The sequence below is a fragment of the Bombus vosnesenskii genome, unplaced genomic scaffold (genome assembly GCF_011952255.1).
Source record: "Bombus vosnesenskii isolate JDL3184/JDL3185 unplaced genomic scaffold, Bvos_JDL3184-5_v1.1 scf7180000014535, whole genome shotgun sequence".
In the NCBI taxonomy this organism is placed as follows: Eukaryota; Metazoa; Arthropoda; class Insecta; order Hymenoptera; family Apidae; genus Bombus; species Bombus vosnesenskii.
The window spans coordinates 541,992-562,531 of record NW_022883506.1 but is presented as its reverse complement, the minus strand read 5'-3'; the positions used below and the strand labels follow the sequence as shown (position 1 = coordinate 562,531).

The window sequence follows — 20,540 nt, the reverse complement described above, 5'->3', positions numbered from 1 at the left end:
TACTGAGAACTGATCTATTCGAATAACCTGCATAATGGATGTGGAACGTAGACGTAATTATATCAAGGATAATGGGCATAGAGCATCGAAGTATACTCTCACTCCTGATATAGGAATAATTAGGAAGTACACGTATAGTACTTTCTATCATCTAATTTGTATGGATTCTGATAAAAAAGAGTATCTGATGTTTCATTGTGACACAATACATCGCACGGTATCATAAATATATCAAACCTGTGCGGTTTTAAACTGGATCATGTTGCGCGGGAAATATGAAAAATAGATTCCGATATCAGTTTTATGACAGAAGCGTAACTGGAATTATACGTACATTTTATCTTTCTTAAGTTTGCAGGGAATAAAAATCGAATATTCTAGAAAACGGTAGATCTTTTAAAAAATCTCAAGCTTCAAAATTATTTTTATCACATCCTTCTCTTCAAATTTTTAACTATAAAGCTATGTAAAGCAATTATTTTGTTTCAAATCGATCACTCTGTAGGTATCACTATACCACCACATAGTTTTCTAGTTTTTACGCCTTACTTCACACTATGCATCATATATCATACCTCGCACACCGCGTAAAAACTTGAGAGAACGGACGAGCCCAACTATTCTCTCGTTATCCGTTATTTGTATATCGGTACATTGAAACTACGCGATATATATTATGCACGACTCCTGTATGGCATATAATGAGAATTATCCTTCGGGATATACATTCTGTTATTTTGCTATTACTTCATGTACACATTCGTCATTCGTGTATTTATTATGCGAAATGACATTAAAATGTGATGTAAGAATTGGCTCATCGTTTGCAGATCGGGGTGATGAGCTCTGTAATTGTTCTGCTCGAGAGAAGAATCGCCCATAATAATCGCCCATAGAATAAGAAAAACGGAAAACGGTATTTAAAAAGCGTGTTATTGAAAACGGTCAATCGATGTAGCAGTTACTAACAAGTTTGCAAATAATCAACGTAAGCAGTTTAAATAAGCGTTTGACGTTGTTTATTTTTTAGAGTATGAATATTTATATCTCATAGTCAGACTGAATATATAAAGAAGTCCATTATGTAAAAATTGCGGACGAAGTTACAAATACTTGTTAAACGTTTTATAACACAAACTAAATGTAACGAATGAAATAATAAAAACGTTTATTCGACTTTCCAAAAAATAGCATGGAACAATTATTGGAGAATGTTTGCTGTAGCTTACTTTCTGTTCTTGGTTCCTATCTTGCAATATTACAAAATTTTTAGTCAAGAAAGTCAGAAGATAGCAGATTTATCATTGATACTTCTGTGAGTTGTTTTATGAAAATTTTAGTCTTATCGCTTTACCAGATTCGTTTTGGAATTCACACAGTCAGATCAGTGGTCTAAGAACACGTGACTGTATCAAATCAAATTGCGATCTTTCCGATTAATGATCCGAATCCAATATTTCCCCTTCCAAATCCTCCTCTTATATAATTAGTAGTCTAAAAATCGATGCGGAGATGCATACCGTTGCTTTTAATTCTATTATTTATGTAGTTAACGTCACAATTGCCTTCCAAGGAAATACATAAAATAAAATAAAAGAGAAATCCTCTATAAATATTTTTATATCAGGATACAGATCTCCTCACATCGAAACACTCAACACTTTCCTTAATTGCAAATTACATTTACTTATCGATCGGTGTTTTAATCGTTCATTAAAATTCTGATATCGTATGATATGCAATATGCATTAGTAATAGCAATATGGTATTTGGTCATTGGTCATCTAATTAAACTTGTTATTCACAGGTTGAAACACTAGATATAGCAATTAGCTGTTTCCACGTTGGAACGATCATCGGCAAATCAGCGAGCCGTAAACTGTTTAACACAAGAAGCCGCGAGAAATGTTACTTTCGTTTTTCGTGGGGAAATCGTATTTGATCGAGCAACGGTTGCAAAAATTGCAGGAAAAGTGTTGCAAGGCTACGGGCACGCAACTCGATGGAACGATCGAGCTAGGAGAAAAAATAGAGGAGATTCGTTAGAAGTGACGAACAAGTCACGAGAGGAATATTTAAAAGGATAAAAAAACGACGGAACTCGATATCGGAGACAGGCGAGGAAAGACGCAGAACAGAGCCGATTTAGAAAGCCTGTGGACTCTATAAGTAAGAATTCAGTTTCCAACGAGTACACGCTGATGCATAGGCATAATTGCATCGAGGAAAGGTAGTATACGGATATTTATAGATATTAGATACTTATAAATACGCATATCAAATACGCAATCATCCCACATTTTTGGCCATTTACCGTTACATGAAAACTAACATTGTGTAAAAAGACAGAACCTTATTGGTTTAATGAAAATCTCATTTTATAAAGAAGAAAAAACGGAAATATCATCTATAAATTATATCGTGATGTTGGAAATATCCATCGAATCCTACGAAAATTTATAAATGAGAAGAATTGTAAAGAATTTTTGGAGAAATTATGAGTTATAGAATTTGATTATATTATTTGTAGAAAAAAATCATAAATAGAGTAAATTGCTATTTTGGGTCACGGAAAGTAAGAATACTTAACATCGTAGCGAATTGTGACTTCGTTATCGTGATATTCAACGATTAGAGCTGGTCTCCATTCACAAAGAAGAAAAACAGCACTGTGAGGCAGCAAATTTGTACTGCGAACAGCAAAGCAAGGAGTTCACAACGCGTTAAACAGAAGGCTAACACCGGAACTCGATTCCGGGAACAAGAAGATCCTTAGTAAATTTCTCGACTATTAACGAAGATTAGTCAATTTATAACGTTATAACAGTTCCTAAACATTGCGTGACAAAGAATTTTATAACATCTCATTGTTGGAAAATACTCAAGCAATCTTTATGATCGCAAAAAGTAGTGAATTTTCGTTGAAAACATGACTACAGAGGGAGAAGATACAGTATCGGTAACACCTTGGTACACAAAGTTCTTCGAATATTGGAGAAACAGAAATCGAGTGGGTCCAGGCAAAGTAGAACTTCCCGACTGTGACTTCTTTATTGTCGAATCACGGCGAACCTTAAGGATTCTGAAGCCAACCTTGAAAAGTGGCTGGTATTACGACAACACGAACGAGAGGCCTGAATCCATCGCTGACAATTTCTTCACCCGTTGGTCCAGAAGACCTCACTCACCCAGTAACTGCAGATGCTCTTTTCGACAATCGAAACGAGTAAGTACTGCCGAAGAACAAATCATCTCCGCCGAATTGAACAGGATTAGGACGAGCCTCTGCGAAGCGGAGGAAAACGAACGCGCAATCGAGGAACTCGAACATAAGGTGTCGGTAAATTTGCAGAAATTTCAAGTTTCTGAAGCCGAAGACGATCCCGCTAAAATAGAGGATAAGAGTATCGGCAGGATAAGCATAATCGACAAAGTTACCTCTGATACAACCGATCAACAGGTGGACGAGCAAACGATCAAAAGTAGAATCGTGAAGGATCTAGAGAAGTACATCAACGTGCTTCTCGAAGAGATATTGGACGACACGGTGAAGTACGTCGCAGGCACGAAGGACACTCTTATCAAGGATGTAAGAAGCTCTAAAAAGAAAAACGATTGTTCCACGTCACAACGATCGAGTCACGATAAAGAGAAGTTGAACAAAAGGAAACAAACAAACGAGGAATCCTACGACACCGAGGAATCGTTCAACGACATCAGCTTCTCGTTTCATCCGAAAAGGATCGAAGAGAACGAAAAAGAATCGGAGCGACGTGAAAGCGACAGCAACGAGGGCTATGTAAACCGCGGCTTCATCGGCTCGACGGACGATCCCGATTCGTTGGATTTCTACCTAGGACGATCGATCGACACGGAAGTTACTTTGGAGCAACTGGATTGTATCGATTCCGGGATAAACAGCGTTGAAACGATCGAGTTCCAACCGGATCAGGAGCCGAGCCTGGAGCAATCCTTGTTGAAGATCATCGACGAGAAGCTCGGTAGGACGGCTTTGAGGAACAGTTGGGAAGACTTGAGTACAGGTGGCCAGGAGAACGATGCTCAGGGCCAGCCGACAAAGAGAATGGACGAGGAGATGGTGTTTCCGAGAAGTGGCGAGCAGCTGAGCAACGATCGAAGCACCGAGAGATCGGAGGTCACCGGGAAGAATGATGCGGAAAGGAGCGAGCCGCAGGATTCGAGCGTTCAAACCGCTCGAGGAATCGATATCTCGACGGATAATCTCGAGAGTGGCATACCCGCGGTGGATCTGAAGGAGCTAGAGGAAACTGTTAACGAGCCCAGTTTCGAGAAACTGCGGCTGGAATTCAAGGACAACGGCAACGAGTCGTCCTTCAGGGCCAAAAAGGGTAACGCGATTGCTAATCTGCGAGAAAAGTTCGCCACGAACCCGCACGACTACGATTCTGATCGGTGTTCTTTGGGAAAGAGCAGTTGGAACGAAAAAATGGGCACGTTCGAGATGAAGAAGGAAGCCGCCGCTGCGTCCATCGAACTCGAGGATTACAGAAAGACGTGGCCCAACATCGAGGAAAATACCATCTCGATCGATTATAAGGAAAATCCTCGAGATTTAGTTACGTTTCGAAAAAATCGGAAGCCAATGATCGTGTTTCTTCATGGTTTCGGATCGTCAGCGGAGATCTTCGAACACCAGCTTCGATATTTCTCCGCTTTGGGTTATCCTTGTATCGCGCCGGATATGCTGGGACACGGAATGAGCTCGGCACCTGGACGGTCCAGAGATTACCATTTTACCAAGCTACTCAAGGATTTAGATACTATACTGTGTCACTACGCTTTCAAGCCTGGTCAGAAATGCGTCCTGGTAGCGCATAATTATGGGTAATTATTTCTCTTTTATTTCCTTTTTATTTTCGGATTTTATCGTTCAACTTTACGCAAAATTCACAAAGATTTACAAGATACCAGCCCATGTAAATATCTCTTAATTACAGCAAAGGTTCGTTTTAAATATCGTTAAATTGAAACTATCAGACAAATAATGTTCTTAGTCGGTATACAGTGAAATTTCACACACATCCTTGAATAGCAGACAATTGTCGCGTGTATTCGCGTGTTACGAATGAGATCAATTTCACGGTCGAAATCATCGATAGTGCCTTTGATACATCTTTAAATAGCAATCGCTTTATAATTATCACTTTGATAACAAAAATTTATAGTGCCTAACTAAAATGTAGCCGATTAATTTTTCATTTAGCGTTACTTGATCTTATTACAATAGTTAGAAGATTTTACATTCACGTTGTCACTCGGTAGATTATCTGATGCTTTGTTAGAATCTTTTCCCAATTTTACATTCCTCAATTTCACAACACGTTCAGGAAATTTCAATTAGTCACAAAAAAACAAAACGTAGGGCTGTGGTGATGGACGTTCTGCTCTATGGTAAGGTATTAGATTCGATCCCCTTAGTTGTATTTAAAAAGAGTCTGCATTTGCATAAACATTCGTACTCTATTCATTACTATTAAATAATTTTATAATAGTAACTAATAGAAACTTGGTTGTAATCGCGTAACTTATCTTTAACTATGTAAAAGCATCTGGTGTATCGTAATCTCTTGGTACACGCGAGACAGTGTCTTATCGGATATCAATGATTACAAATTCCTTGACGTTCGTATCGTTGCGCGTCCAAGCAATCTAGTCAGCTGTACGCGTTTAACCGACGAAGTGGCTAATGGGCGTTTAATCCGCGTGTCTCAAGTTCTTCAAATTCGTCGGGATGATCGATTCACTTTTATGCGCGTTGTGAATGTACGTTCTAGCTAGCTCTTGTCCTATTCCTCCATATCGTAATGTTTAAACGCTTTTTCTAACTGTTCGACCTTCTTCCGGGAAAATTGTATCGGAATGTATATACAATATACATAACTAAGTTAATGAGAGAGATAGAAATACGAAGCGAAAAGTGAAATTCTATTAGGTGTAAAATGCGCATGTTTTTGCTTTGGATTAAATAACTCGTTAAGGATGTCGAAGGATTAGGATTGTATTTTTCGATTAGTAACTTTCTCTATGTTTTTCGTTATTAATCGACGATACGTTTGATGCATTTATAGATAGAAAATAATAAAATAAAATTATTAGGTTCATAGAACTATTTTCCACTTGTTCAGGAGATCCGACTTTTTCCCTTTATGAGGAAGTATACATTTTTTATTTCCTTTAAATCTATCAAATCAATATATAGCATCGATAAATATATCTTTTAATTTCATGTGCTCGTTAAAAGGAGCGTATATAGTATATAGATTAAATTATTACTAAAGATTAACACGACTGTTTCTATGCAAATTTTATTCCTATCTATTCGTGAAATTGTATCAAACGCTTGCGTTTGCATCAATTAGGCGCATATACATTGGGACGTAATTAGACCAAGAATGGTATAAAGTGAGCTCTTCGCCTTACCACTAATCTTGTATTTTTGTAATGCGCAAGTGCATTTCTCAGTGATGGAAAGTTGCTGGAATACATAGTAACTACATACAATGTTGCGTGCGTAGATTAATTTATGATACATGCGCCATGAAACGTGGAACGTACTACTTATAATATTATGTATCATTATACGTGTTTAATCTGCATACACGTAACAGATGTAAACCCTTTATCTTGTTTGCAAACATAAATCAATTCCTGTACCTTTCTACTAAAGTAGAACATATACAAAGACTCGTCATTTTCGTCTTGTGCGGAATGTGTTGATGCTAGCATGCAACAAATTAGAAATTCAGTTAAGCTTTATCTGTGTATCTCGAAATTAATTTTTGACGCTATAGCGCGCTAATTAATTTCAATCTTATCCAACAAGCTTTCGTTTAGCGATAACGCTCGAATTAACACTAACGTGTGTCAAAGTATTCGATTAGACAACGTGGTACAATATCATTCGGATTGCAAAGACCGATTGTAAGGTCGTTGTTGCACACATCATGATTCGTATCGATTCGTTTTTGAAGCTAGAGGATTGTCATCCATGCTTCGGCCCCGACTAAGGAGAAAGAAAGGAAGAGAGAGAGAGAGAGAGAGAGTGAAAGAAGAGGAGAAGGGTTGCAATATATACAAGAGTGGGTATATCGTGTAAATTTTATCTGCGCATTATTCGTATATCTGCAAAATGGTTCGTGGATTCACGCAAAATGCATCGTGCATGTCGACTTGTATTAGGAGTGCGTGTAAATGATTTTGTTCATCACGTTTTTTTCTAATGATATTCCCCCGATACGTGGATAAGTGGAAAACATCGCTTTAATCGGGATATTTATCATTACTATGTGTGTTATAGTTATACGTTGCTTCATGAGTGCGGTTATTAAAGTATATAAGAAAAAAAAAGACATGGCTTCCTAATCGGTTTGACGATATCCTACGAGAATTTCTCAATTTTTTTTATTATGTAAATTGCTAATGAATACGATCACTCGACTGGCAATCACGACCTACACGAAACGGTGCCGTAATAAAGAGGCAAGTTGTATTAATCCTTCACACGACATTGCAACATGACATGTAGGCCGCTGGCTATGTCTACGAACCAAGTAAGGTTCAATACTCGTTCGCCGATTTAGTTAGAAAAATTAACATTTGTATCCTACACAGATTACGGCAATGAGTTAAGACAGCAATAAACGCGTTGCGTCCACGCGGTATGAATTATGTTAGGAAGGAACATTACGTTAATGAGACTTTCGAAAAGGCATTAAGAACCACACAAAGACATTCGGCGGAGTTCAAGTCCCATCTGAATGAAACAAGCAACTAATATATCATGTTGGTTTTCTTTTCTATTTTTTTATTTCCATTTTACGAGACTTTATCGATCTTGATACATATATTGTCATCATCGTCAGTAACCTGATTTTAAATATCTATAGAAGATTCAACTTCAAATAGCAAGTTTCAAACTTTAGTTTCAAGGAAATTCGATTAATAGGAGTTCAAACCAAAGAAAATATTGCACACGTGCAATGATAAAACGATTGTGTCATTTTCTATTGATTGCAGATGCAGTTTTGCAGCTGCCTTGGCTTGCAAGTACGACAGTAGTATCCATCAGCTAGTCCTGATATCCGGAGGTGGTCCAACAGCTTTAGCAGCACCCAGTACCGAAAGCGCCGGCCACTGCTGCCTCAGAGCAATCCTGACACCGTTTTTAATGTGCGGCCTTCATAGAGATATATTATATTCCGCGAGGGGCCGTCAACACCCTTACTGTGGCCCTGAGCCACCAGAACAATGGCCTTCGCACATGAAATACGTTTTGGACGGCATGGTCTGGCCGGAAGGAGACTACGTGTTCCATAGAAGGATATGCACGCCGACGCTTCTCATACATGGTTTAAGGGACAACAAAGTGTCACTCGTGCAGGAATGCCAAATGGAGAGGGTACGTTGCTCTTTCTCAAGCTTCTTCTCAGATAGATTCTAAGAATCATGTAAATATATTACGCGTAAATTCTTATGAAATTTTATACGTAGCAAATGGCTTGTATCAAATATTGGAAGATCCTTTTAATGAATTTGTAAGTTTAAAACAGTTAAAAAAATTCTTACTTATGCATATATTCATATTACTTTAGATAATACGTAATACTTTATGTGATTCTTTCATGATTATGGAGCACGGTGAAAATATTTGCTATTGTCATTCACACTAAACATTTTTTCCTTCGGTAGTTTTATTAACGTTGAAATATAATTCTAATTTATTTTTAACTGCAGATATTTCAAATTCTTAATTTTCTCAGAAGATATCTAGGTAATTTGAAAATAATTTTCATCTCATTTTCAATATCAATTGTATTCTTATGTTTCATGTTTTAGACCATGATGAAAGCCTTTCTCGAAGCGATTCCAACTGCTGGTCATACTCCCATGACTGATTGCCCAAAGCAAGTTAATCACATGATACATTGTTTCATAGATTTGTGGAAAAACAAGAAACGGTAGCAGTAAAGTAGGCAAAAAAATGTCTTTGCAAAAAGGACTATTTGTGGACCAAGTAATTATATAATAATATTATATTTAAATATCAAGTTCTTTGTACGGGTATTTCACTCATTGTACATGAAACAGAGAGAACAACAAGAAATTATAGTGCCTTATGCTTAATTTGCCGCGGCAAAAACACCGAAACAAAGATTAAGATCTATTGTACATAATTTAGATTTTACGCTGGTAAAACTTCGTTTGTATAGAATGCTATTTTATAAGATTGAAATGAAGTAACCAATTTTCTGTATAATTATTTTTTTATAAACTTTCGTCTAGTGCCGTATAGCCGGATACCCATGTTGGTAAAGTTGTATAAGTCTACAGAGTAACTGTGCCAAAACATGTACACGATTATTAAGTTGTTCTCTTTGAATTTATCAATTTAACGGTATATTTGTAAATGAAATTATAAAATGCAATGTGGAGGCTATATAATAGCGTATAAGTTATACCAAAGATGATTTATACAGCGTTATTTTATGTATTCTACCGGAGTATAACTTATTCGTTTACAATAAAATTGTGTACAGATATTTGATTCCGTTCATGATTACATTTATGAGTCTTATTCCACGTGTTCCTCTGAATCATCTAATCAGTCATATGCGTGTTTACATTTCGTTTGATTTCGTTTAGTATCAACGGTTTAAGAGTAATTTTTGATTGAGTGGGTTTTCTGGAGATTTCATCCATTCCTTTTTTAATATTTGTTTTAATTGACTTAACCTCAAAGTAGGGTTTTGCTCTTTAACAATAGGCATCATTCTTTCTTCGAAACTAGCATACGCGGCTTTTACACGTTTTTCTGGATGACGATCAACCTCGGCTTCTTTTGTACTGTGTAACAAATAATAACAATGTACTTTCAATATATATAATATGAAATAATTGCTTTCATTTAAAATGTCAATATAATAATTGGTCTTACCTTAAAACAGATAGCGCCTCATCTATATTATGAGCACTTTCACCTTCTATCGTCAACCTATTCAAATTTTCTTCGATTGGTTTTTCTTCTTCCCTTTTTTTAGTTGCTGCTTGATTTCGCTTTTCCATTACAGCTACTATTTCTGCTCTAGTTACTTTAGATGCAGGCTGTTTGCCACCCACTTTTATATTTGCCATTTCCTTTTCTAGTAAAGCTTTCACTTCTGCTTTCTTTTCTAATTGCTGTTGACGTTTCCTTTCAGATTCTTCCTATGAAATAATTTAAAATATATTAAAAATTAATAAATAAATTATAGGAAGCAAAGTTATTAAGTACATAAGTATTGTATAAGTAATAAAATTTAATAAGTATTATTTAGATACCTGTTTTTGTTTCTTTTTCAATAACTGTTTATCATCATCTTGCCAAGCTTTTTCTTCCGCTTCAAGAGCTTTCTTTGTATTTTCAGCCTCTTTTGCTGCTGCCTTTCTGGCTCGGGCAGCGACGGCTTTACTATTTTCACCGACAAATTTTTTAGGCATATTAACCTGTAAATTTTATCGTAATTACAACATGAATTGAAAATTCGCTGATAATAAGCTTTCGTATTATTTATTTCATTGCGAAATTATTATGTAATTCGTAATATTTGAAATATTATCACAAACGAAAAACCGGCAAAATTAAATTGGCTTAATAATTCGCGGTAACATGTATCTCACTATGGTTTAGTTGGTAGTACCGCTACACGTGCGCAGATGTATCGCTCAGCTAAAGATATAAAGAGGTTAAAGAATCATCGGCATCATCTTTAACTATAGCCATCTAAATCTAAAATATGGTTCGAGTGATTTTTAAATCATAAATGACGTATTACTTTGGAAGTGCGTGTCTACGAAGGAAACTTTTGCAATATTTTACGAATACTCGCGAAATGTCGAAACAGGGATCAAAGAAAGCTGGAAAAAGTAAAAAAGCTACAGTTAATGAGGTCAGTGAATAATAAAAATCGTAACTTACCAACTCCGGTTACAAGAATTAAAATGTAACGTGTGATCGAGATTTGATCACCTATTAAGAAAATAACATGACATTTTCTATGATACACCTCCAACTTATATTTAATACTACTAGGTGTCGCTTGCGAATTCATGAATGGCAACATTACATTCGCAGTTCACTAGATATTCTCTAAGAAATACCAATTTTTTCGAATATTTTATTTAAATAAAAAAGAAAATAAGATATATGTGTATATAGAGACGCTATATATACTAATTCAGTACTATTATATATAACATACAATATGTGATTAAGATCGCAATCATATTTTACGTAGCATTTTAGGTAATCATCTACTTAAAACTTAAAATTATATTATATTGTTTGATTGTTCGATATTCTTTGTTCATATTCATAACGGATAGATAAATTTTGGTAGGAATCTAAAGGACCCATAAGTTTAGATAAGAATGGAAATGTTACTATAAAAATACAAGCAAAACCTGGCGCAAAACATAATAATATAACAGGTGATAATATGTTGCAATATTTAAAGCAAAATTTAAAGTAGGATATCAGATACATGTGAAGGTGTAAATTGCTTTGTAGATATTTCTGAGGATGCAGTGGGCGTCGCAATATCCGCACCTCCGGTTGAAGGTGAAGCAAATACAGAACTCGTGAAATACCTAGCCTCCATATTGGGAATGAGAAAATCCGACGTATCGTTAGATAGAGTTAGTTTAATATCTACTAATTAAGCCTCTCCATTTTTTTTTTAAATTTATATTCTCATCTTTTATAGGGTTCAAAGAGTCGACACAAGGTGATAATAGTATCTGGAACTACAGTGGAAAAGGTCTTAGAAAAATTAAAGGGAGAAATAGGAACTTAAAAATAGTAACAATTAATTATTGACGCACTTCTATCTTTTGTTAGAACAACTATTTTTTTAATGTATACATATAATGTTACACTCCTTTCATTTTGATAAGTCATATTTAGTATACATAAATATGGCAATCACGTCAATATAACATATTCAACTAATCTATACAATAAAAAAGTAACTTTATACAATTATTACGTCATAGAAGTAGTTCCTTAATAACTTTCAGAAATTAAATATATAATCACGAAATTCAAGTTTTACTTTGCTGACACATTTAGGCTTTCAATATATATGTCGGAGAAGCGTCAGGAATAGGGTTGTGGGCGTTTGATAGATCTTCATTGGAATTGGCCATCGTTGTGTTATAACGAAGGTACGGCCTGGTAATACGAGTATGGATACTACCGATTCGACAATCAACCGCGGTGGTTGAGCACTTGCGATACTAGTGACGTTAGTCTTAGGTTCGATAACGAATCCACGGTCAATAGGATGATAGATATACTTGCTCATACAATCTAACTCAAACGTGTAATACTCACAGATCGTAAGGCGCTGCTCTCTTCGTCGATGAGATCACAAGAAAGAATGATTTTTCGTCCCAATGATGCCACAGAGGAAAACTATGATGGGGTGTGTCTAAGGACACGAGATCATCGGATTTGTCGAGTATAGCCCTCGTTCCGAAAATAAGGGAAATTGACGTCGCTGTCAATTGGTCAATTTGGGACAAAAACTGCCTGTCCGTTTAAAGAACCTTAAGTACAAAAAATACCCAGGTTTTATGGCGGATCCTCAGGCTAACTGAACTTGTGCTGTGTAAGTGCCTCAACATCTGGTATTCATTGTGTCCGAAGGAACCGTTGGAATATTTTACTGTCAAGTACCTCTATGAGTATTTCTTTTAATGAGGGTCATACTATCACTCCACACCTTTGTTAGACGAAGCGCCCGTCCCGTTGACCGCGGCTACGTTCGGCGACTGATGATCGCCTTAAGCCCAGGTTTATTATCACAAATCGCAAACAAGTACAATTGGGTAGAATGACGGCAAATTGTTTAATTACAACTGTTATAATTGACTCTTCTCCGACATGTATATAACTCATTATAGACATTTATAAGATATCAACAAAAATGATATAAATCACATTTTTAAATCTAAAATTTTTAAATTATAAAAGAAGTTCTATTCTTTATATACTTCCTAAATTTAATTAAACAAATATTTCAAGATGAAATGCAAAAATAACGTATTTATTTGCCATTTGTAAGCACTTTTAGTTAAGTTTAATTTGAGATAAGTATTGCTATAAGCGTATTAACTTTTTCCAAGATTCAAAGAATTTTTTTCAATTTTTAGTATCACCGTCGCGGATATGTTCTATATAAATTCTTTCAAGATTTTTTTCATCTATATATTATGATCACCGATTAAAATGAATTAAACCTTCACTCTTGTATCTCAAAAGCTTTATCGTCCAACCATGGCCGAAATATCGGCAACGTTGATGGATAATGTGCCCCTCTTTTCGACGGTGCAGTTCCTGCTGGAGCACCTTCCTGTCTTAAAGGATAGGTGGCTAAAACGATTGGTATTTGTAGTTTTATCTCTTTGTCCAAGCTTTTTGGACTTATTACAAACTGTAACAAAGTGAAATATTCTTTTATGTATGTTATAAGACATTATAATAAAAACATAAATAATTTTATCCGATGAAATAATAGTATAAAAATGGAATCTCAATCATATATTCTGTACCATCTAAGATATTTATCTTCGTTTAAAGATGTCTCTTATAATATGTAGTTTTTAAAAGGTTGTCGATTATTGCCAGAGAAATACATATACGGGTATGCATGTTTGTAAAAGAATATTTTATTAATGTTTCGAATGGAATGCATTTGGGATAAAAAGTCGGTTGACAAAGAATCGAGTGACACAAATCTCGAGAAAGTTGACTAACATATAAGATTCATGTACACTCCACAAAATCAGAAATTTTAAAAGATTGATAGTACAATGTTCTTACGATATTCTTACAATATTCTATCATGAAAATTATTGCTTTGTTCGTAAAATTTTATTAACGTTGCAAATTAATCCCAGTAAAAATTGTGATCGTGATAAAAAATAAGTGATTCATAAACAGAAGTGATATTTTCATAACAGAAAAAGAAAAAAGGAGAAAGAAGAACCGTACAGAAGAAAGTCGCTGCTTTCCGTAAATGATCATAAACACGTTAGCTTTGTGGAGGAAACACATTAGAGTAAAGAGAGAGTATGATACTTTAATCATGCTACATGTAGTTGTAATTATCGTAATAGCAGTTGAAATGGCATTTATACTCACGTAGACGTGATAAAGGACGTTGATAAGGTGACAACCCCGCAGATTGGTGGGTGGTAACGGGGGAACGTACATTTGTTCGTTCAACCACTCCTCACCTTCTCCGGGACGGATTTTACCCCTGGAAACACTAGCCAATTCTCGCGTCTCGCTCGCGAGTACTTTGCCACGACAAAGGTATTGGATTGTTTCAGTCAAGGATGCTTTAGTCGATTTCATCGTCACCTGTTGAATCATTTCAATTCTGTGTGTACACTTAAATGTGGGTCTTGCATTATTTGCATCGATTTCGTTGTTATGATAATATTGTGAAATTTTATGCAAAAGTCCTGTAATTAGAATTAGATGTTTACTTATGATTTTCAATTAAAATACTTGCTTCACGTTAACTGTAAATCTAGGAAACGTTTATAGATTGGAATAGTATGTGATAGCATCATATTGTGCTGACCTTATTTCCACGATAGAAATTCTTTTGGTTAGTCATTGAATCGAAATACGATACATACTTTGCTCCGATTGCTGACAGTCGCCGAGATGCCGATAGTTTCACCGGGTACATATCCACCTCTGTCGAGGCTTACCCTGCAAAATACAGGGCCTCCAGAGACACAGGAAACTCCGACTCGCTGCTCGATTTCTTGCCTTGCTGGTTGCTATTGAGAAGTATACATTTTGACAAATCATATAAATTATTTAATTCTTTATTATTATATAATTCTAAGTTCTTATGGGATTTGGTTTCATGATGTAATTTCTGTATTTGGATATCTAAAGATCCTATATATTACGAAAGTATACTACTACCATTATCTCCGACATTTTCTAACGAAGTAATATGTATCGCGTTCTTTTATAATACTTGGATCTTCAAATTTCATCAATTTCTTCATCAAATACGAGATCAATACTTTCAGTTATCACTTGGAGAGTTCTTGATTATGCAATGCAAGGCGTGTGCAATGAATGTGTCTATACAGTAGAATCGACAATGCGGTCGCGTTCGAAGCTGAATGCCACATGCCTACGTAAGAATTATCTTATGTTACATGTTAATCTGGTATGATGTAAATGTGTTTCTTTGGCCCCATAAACAATCAACTTTCCACCAAACATACGGAGGAATGTGTGTCTGACTGAGTAAATGTAAATGCTGATTCTTTGACGTATTGCGGGGACGATTCCAAAAAAACTATGTTGTAATTTGCAAACAAATTCAAGGAAATCATCAGTATAAATGTTACGTCGCGTAACACTCTACCTAGCCGAGGCCACACACCGCGGGCAATATGGCAGCCAGATGTCTTCGGATACTCGCAGCGTATCTTCCATGATTTCAAGGACCTTCCATAAATCACATAGATTTCCTAGAAAAAGTCCTTCAAACGAAACAAACATCTGGTCCGGAGGAATTTCTAGAGACTATTGTCTACCACGGCTTAACAAGGGAAAGTCAGTTTTTGTCACGTACGCTGCAACTTTCCTCCCACTAACCACTTTCTCTCGAGGGCGGTTAAGACCCTTCGTTTAACCAATTAAAAACGAAGCCTATTCCCTCACTCTCCTAAATAACATCGGCGCGAACAAATTCGATGGTCCCGTGCGCTAGACACACTCATCCTTAGCTCTCCTCCGAGACAGCATCGTCTTCCAAGAGTACTGTTTTTGCATCCTTCGAACGGTCAACATCCTTCGAGCGGGTATACACACCCGCAGATCACTCAGTCACTCATCTCGTACATACGCACCAGTGTAACTATCCTCGTTATAAGTTGTGGAATAAACGGTGAAATATAACTTACTACTGTGTCATATTCATATCAACCACCTCTGTTATCCTAACCGAAACAGGGGAACGACTACTTCGCGGCGTCGATTCACCGAATCGTAGCGAGAATTTACGCCTCTCGCTGACGCGTTTTCCTCGCGACCGCGTCTCTCCGCGAACGGTCGTAACAATAAACTTGAACCGTTTGCAAAAATCAAGAAACGAAATGAAATAAAAAAACGAGAAATGCTAAATAAAAATGTGATGGGATAAAAACAAAATGTAAAAATTAGAAGACTAGAAAATAAATCAAGTGAAGTAATAAAATAAAGAATGAAAATATAATAAAAAAAAACATTAACGTAAAGTAAGACAAGAAATATTATCCATGAAATTAATTTCCTTCCATGAAGCAGAAATAACTGCAACGATTGAAAATTTGGTATTGGAAGCAAAAAATGCAGCATAATGACAAAAATCGCGATCGCTTTCTACGCAGGTTGGTGACCATTATTCAAAACTCGGAAGAACCAACGATTCTGTGTTGGATTTTGCCGTTAAACGATTCGTGAAACGTACAAAGTCGTTTGAAATCTTAGAACACTACTTCAATCTAACCGTGACTAATTTTTGTGTTATTGTATTAATACCCGCATAATTTCGACGATGACTCGAGCGATAAAGACGATACGGTTTTATATCATTTTATTGCTTGTTAAATGCCCGAACGATACTTGACTCGCTGTGATCATATGAATACTACGGATAATCATATGACATACTACAACCTATTACTAATTACATATAATTACAATCTAGTAGGGTATTAATTTTTGCTGTTTAAAGGGAAACTAATGGAACATAAAATATTTTACAGAATTACTTGAAATTTACACGTGTAAAGTTTTACTAGAATGGACCAAGATGCAACAAAAATATTCTAATTTTTACTACATTTTTTCAAAAAATGTTTTTCTTTAAACTTCTTAAAAAATTGGTTGTGGGATATATGATAACTCATCGCACAGGCCATATTACATCCTCTTACCACACAATTATCCTAAACTTTAAACAAGCTTGTCCTGCGAAACATTATTCTTTTTATATGTAATTCGTTAAGGCCGTTGTTTTAAACGGCAATTAGAAATCAGACGGGTGTATTGCGTGCAGCAAAATTGCAAATTAAATCGTTTGATGTGCAATACGACGTTCAATGTGATCGCAATCGCAATAAAATTAACCGACCAGAGATGTTTCACGATTTAGGATGCGCGTATCGGGGTTCGTCTAATCGCACGCTTCGGGTAGAAAGCGTAAGCTGAATAATGATGTTCAAAACAAGCACGATCGTCCTGGCTATAAAGTAATGGAAAACATGAATCATGGTTCATTTACGTGCAAACATAGCCAGCATAAATTTGAATATAGGACTATCTTATAAGGATTATCACTATCTTGATGGTCGTATTTTATTATAATATATTTTAATATTTCCAATAAAACAATATTCATTTTATCGTACATATTTTAATCTAGAGACACGATAGCAAAATGATAACTTTTGTTTTTTATGCATTAGCAGTAACAATAAAGGACAAACATCCTTTATAGAATAAAATTTATGCTTTTTATATAGAACATCGTTTCGTCCGAAACGCAAATATGATCATCGTTAACGACGAGAAAATCGTGGATCGGTGTAGACGTTGCCCTAGTCATCCCTGGTTATCTTTTTAGCCAAATTCTATCGTCTTCTAACAAAGGAAATATCTATGCGATACTAAATCATCGGCATATATAATGCAAAGATAAAAAACAGGAACAAATAGGTAAAATAGATATGTACAGAGACTTACTGCTAGAATCGGCGGTTCTAAATTTAAATCGATTGGGTTCATTACGATGAAGACTTGCTGATTCTTGTGCGTCAGACCTCCGGGCTCCCGAAGTGCAGCTTTGCAGTAGTATTGTACCCAACCATGTTTCCCCAAGAAAGTAGACGGCAGGCCCAGGGGCAGACCTAATTTGAATGGAAAGCTGTGAATCCCCGGCGATAGCAGCGATGGTCCCTCTCCTGGATTCCGGTGTCGTACGCATGAGCAACAGAGAACGAAAAGGAACAGTTTTTACATTATTATGCGCCGCATGGCTTGCAGGTGTGCCGCTTGTAAAGAGAAGAATTTGACGGCTTTCAAAGATACATCATTAACGCTACACCTAGCAAATCCATTAAAATGTTAAGTTCCACGTATCATGTTTTTACAATTACTTAGTGAAAACATGCAAGTGCTTCTGACAAATCCTTTATCGTCATATGGGATCTCTTTAAATTCGATAATCAGAAAAATCAAAAGTCATAAAAAATTCCATTTTAAATCTTCCATCTTTAAGTAGAAGACGAATGTCGTTAAAGAATCTGGCTATTATTGCAAACATTTATGCAAACTCGAGTAAAGCTAATTTATGAATTAAGATGTTCCAGATCACAGGCTTATCATCTAAGGCTCATTATTCGAACACATTGTGCCCGTTTCATTTTAACGGCTACATTAAATGTACCGTAATGTAATTTCTTTTCATTACCTGGCTCACCCAGCAATCTCATACGAAAATCTATATAGTTTTCTTTGTCGTAAACCCTCTCAGCACGTTGACTGCGTACACGCACCACTCCTTCGCCGATCACATGAAAATGTAACCCTGAAACGCTACGATACATCGAAAGTGTCATTAATCTTATTACGTCAATGAAATAAATTTAATAAATCCAATAAATTACTTTCAAGTCTTACAACACTTAATATCGAAACTGAAAACGAACAAATTCAATTTGATTATAATAATACTATTATAAAATATTTGGGGTAATAAATCCTTCAAGAAAGATAGAATTCTAGACGTAGAGCATAATAAATAATGGATAAAAAAGAAATAGATTAAAAGTAAATGAAATTTTTGTTGTATATGTATATATATATAACTATCCTATGCAGTACGCTTTCTAAAAAGTAGTTTGATACTATTGACAATACTGTATTGAATTAACATTCTAAGGAGCGCTGCATGTAATTGTGTAAAAGGTGGACAATACTCATATTCATGTATTTTAATGCAAAAATGTTGTTTTATACGACAATTGTTTCTAATAAAGTGAAAAGTTTATATCGCGAAACATATTTTATTTATATTGTAAATAAATTAATGATCATTAATTGAAATGAACATGTAATTTTCAATGGTTTGTTTAGTCGATTATATAAATTATCATAACTATTGGATATATCGTAATTTATACTGTGAAAGTTTTCAGTGGCTACAATAGATGTTACGCGAGTTAGTCACGATTAAAGTAAATCTGACGAAACATAATTATTTAAAGTAATATACCTACATGCTTCCATGCGCTTCCTCATGTCTCATAAAGATCAAAAATATTAAGACATAAAACTCTTAATTTCAAAATAATTTATTTCAAATTAATCTTCAAAGCTAGTCAGTTTGATCAATATCTCGTTGATAATTATATTTTAATAATTTAAATTCTCTTCGAATTCTTTTTTATAAACAGTTTCATAAAAATATAAATAAGTAAAACATAAATGGATTGTATGTGAGATTTCGTGCGATTGTATATATATACATACATGTGGTATGTAAGTAAATACATACTTACTAGGCCTCATCATCCAACTCGATAAGTACCCGACCGGACAAAAAGTGGCCGGGAAAATATAAAAGATTCGTATTGTCGAAAAGTATTAAAAACTTGCTGAGTTTTCGCGTCATGGTCTTATGCAGCACGTTGTTCAAGGATCGACAAGGATGACGGATGACGCTCGCGTCAGAACGGCTTCGCGGTAACTGATTATGCACAAAGTTGTCACGAGCACAAAATTTTTTCCAACGGAGGCCGAAGTAGGCATGTCAGTGAGAATCACTGGCATACACTGGATCGCACCAGCAACGGCAGCACGCCCATAACCTTGCACACACTACGTTTCTCTCTTTGGAACGTCACTGGAATCGGCGGAATCTCACTCAGCCAGTCAGTCTTTTCTTGATCGAGCAATCGCGTTCGTACATACTTTCATTTTTCGCGTACTCTGTTGTCGCGATTTTCCAATGGCTAACTTAGCTGTAGATCATCATGGAGATCCATACACTTCCCATTCGACTCAATAAAACATTAATAACGATGCTCCTACGCTATTATCCGCCAAACTTTCTGCCGCAGGCTCAAGGAGCCCGTCTCTTCCTGCCCATTCTTGGAGCTGTGTTCACTTTCGCTCCCCTACCTCTTTCGTTGTTTCCACCTCCAACCAACGTAATTACCTGCCTTCTTCCACCGACCAATGAAGAACTCCAATTTCTCGTACACAGAGTCTCTAAAGTAGAGCGTCTTGATTTACCGTGCTGTTGTACATATCATCTTGCTAAGCAGACTGTGCGCGGTCGATGAATAAAGTCGATAAGGTTCGTGTCGTCTGGCACGTTATATTATGGATCCTGTCTTATAACCCGTGTTCCGATGCGCTCCGCCGATAAGGTTAG

At 35.9% G+C, this 20,540-nt stretch overlaps 4 protein-coding genes across 5 annotated transcripts; 2 read left to right on the top strand and 2 right to left on the bottom strand.

The window, feature by feature from the left end:
• The first annotated feature begins 1,807 nt into the window (after nucleotides 1–1,807).
• LOC117240058 lies at nucleotides 1,808–9,601 on the top strand. The gene is made up of 3 exons (XM_033505916.1): nucleotides 1,808–4,866; nucleotides 8,059–8,440; nucleotides 8,878–9,601. Exons 1-3 carry the CDS (start codon nucleotides 2,930–2,932, stop codon nucleotides 9,001–9,003), a joined length of 2,445 nt encoding a protein of 814 aa, XP_033361807.1. The 5' UTR covers nucleotides 1,808–2,929; the 3' UTR covers nucleotides 9,004–9,601.
• LOC117240060 (coiled-coil domain-containing protein 124) lies at nucleotides 9,463–11,136 on the bottom strand. Of its 2 annotated transcripts, none has more exons than XM_033505918.1 (4): nucleotides 10,997–11,136; nucleotides 10,360–10,524; nucleotides 9,977–10,245; nucleotides 9,463–9,885 (listed from the first exon to the last, which is right to left on the bottom strand). In XM_033505918.1, exons 2-4 carry the CDS (start codon nucleotides 10,516–10,518, stop codon nucleotides 9,687–9,689), a joined length of 627 nt encoding a protein of 208 aa, XP_033361809.1. In that variant the 5' UTR covers nucleotides 10,519–10,524; nucleotides 10,997–11,136; the 3' UTR covers nucleotides 9,463–9,686. The 2 variants fall into 2 exon arrangements, with proteins under 2 accessions (XP_033361809.1, XP_033361810.1); XM_033505919.1 differs by lacking the exon at nucleotides 10,997–11,136 and adding an exon at nucleotides 10,699–10,837.
• Nucleotides 10,711–12,064, top strand: LOC117240062 (UPF0235 protein C15orf40 homolog). Its single transcript, XM_033505920.1, has 4 exons — nucleotides 10,711–10,967; nucleotides 11,418–11,508; nucleotides 11,588–11,715; nucleotides 11,784–12,064. The coding sequence occupies exons 1-4, from the start codon at nucleotides 10,842–10,844 to the stop codon at nucleotides 11,871–11,873; spliced, it is 435 nt and encodes a 144-aa protein (XP_033361811.1). The 5' UTR covers nucleotides 10,711–10,841; the 3' UTR covers nucleotides 11,874–12,064.
• Nucleotides 12,065–13,106: 1,042 nt separating this feature from the next.
• LOC117240059 (arrestin domain-containing protein 2) lies at nucleotides 13,107–20,525 on the bottom strand. The gene is made up of 6 exons (XM_033505917.1): nucleotides 19,663–20,525; nucleotides 18,573–18,697; nucleotides 17,846–18,063; nucleotides 14,731–14,877; nucleotides 14,225–14,446; nucleotides 13,107–13,514 (listed from the first exon to the last, which is right to left on the bottom strand). The coding sequence occupies exons 1-6, from the start codon at nucleotides 19,773–19,775 to the stop codon at nucleotides 13,323–13,325; spliced, it is 1,017 nt and encodes a 338-aa protein (XP_033361808.1). The 5' UTR covers nucleotides 19,776–20,525; the 3' UTR covers nucleotides 13,107–13,322.
• Between the last annotated feature and the right edge of the window lie 15 nt (nucleotides 20,526–20,540).

Excerpts from the sequence above, each read along its gene's own strand:
- LOC117240059 (XM_033505917.1), bottom strand. The coding sequence starts at position 19,775 with ATGACGCGAAAACTCAGCAAGTTTTTAATACTTTTCGACAATACGAAT. Across the intron at positions 14,447-14,730 it reads CTGTCAGCAATCGGAGCAAA|GTGACGATGAAATCGACTAA; the intron begins GTATGTATCGTA and ends ATGATTCAACAG. Across the intron at positions 13,515-14,224 it reads ACGTCCTTTATCACGTCTAC|TTTGTAATAAGTCCAAAAAG; the intron begins GTGAGTATAAAT and ends ACTTTGTTACAG.
- LOC117240062 (XM_033505920.1), top strand. The coding sequence starts at position 10,842 with ATGACGTATTACTTTGGAAGTGCGTGTCTACGAAGGAAACTTTTGCAA. Across the intron at positions 10,968-11,417 it reads AAAAAGCTACAGTTAATGAG|GAATCTAAAGGACCCATAAG; the intron begins GTCAGTGAATAA and ends AAATTTTGGTAG. Across the intron at positions 11,509-11,587 it reads AAAACATAATAATATAACAG|ATATTTCTGAGGATGCAGTG; the intron begins GTGATAATATGT and ends ATTGCTTTGTAG.
- LOC117240060 (XM_033505918.1), bottom strand. The coding sequence starts at position 10,518 with ATGCCTAAAAAATTTGTCGGTGAAAATAGTAAAGCCGTCGCTGCCCGA. Across the intron at positions 10,246-10,359 it reads TGAAAAAGAAACAAAAACAG|GAAGAATCTGAAAGGAAACG; the intron begins GTATCTAAATAA and ends ATTATTTCATAG. Across the intron at positions 9,886-9,976 it reads GAGGCGCTATCTGTTTTAAG|TACAAAAGAAGCCGAGGTTG; the intron begins GTAAGACCAATT and ends TTTGTTACACAG.
- LOC117240058 (XM_033505916.1), top strand. The coding sequence starts at position 2,930 with ATGACTACAGAGGGAGAAGATACAGTATCGGTAACACCTTGGTACACA. Across the intron at positions 4,867-8,058 it reads CTGGTAGCGCATAATTATGG|ATGCAGTTTTGCAGCTGCCT; the intron begins GTAATTATTTCT and ends TATTGATTGCAG. Across the intron at positions 8,441-8,877 it reads AGGAATGCCAAATGGAGAGG|ACCATGATGAAAGCCTTTCT; the intron begins GTACGTTGCTCT and ends TTCATGTTTTAG.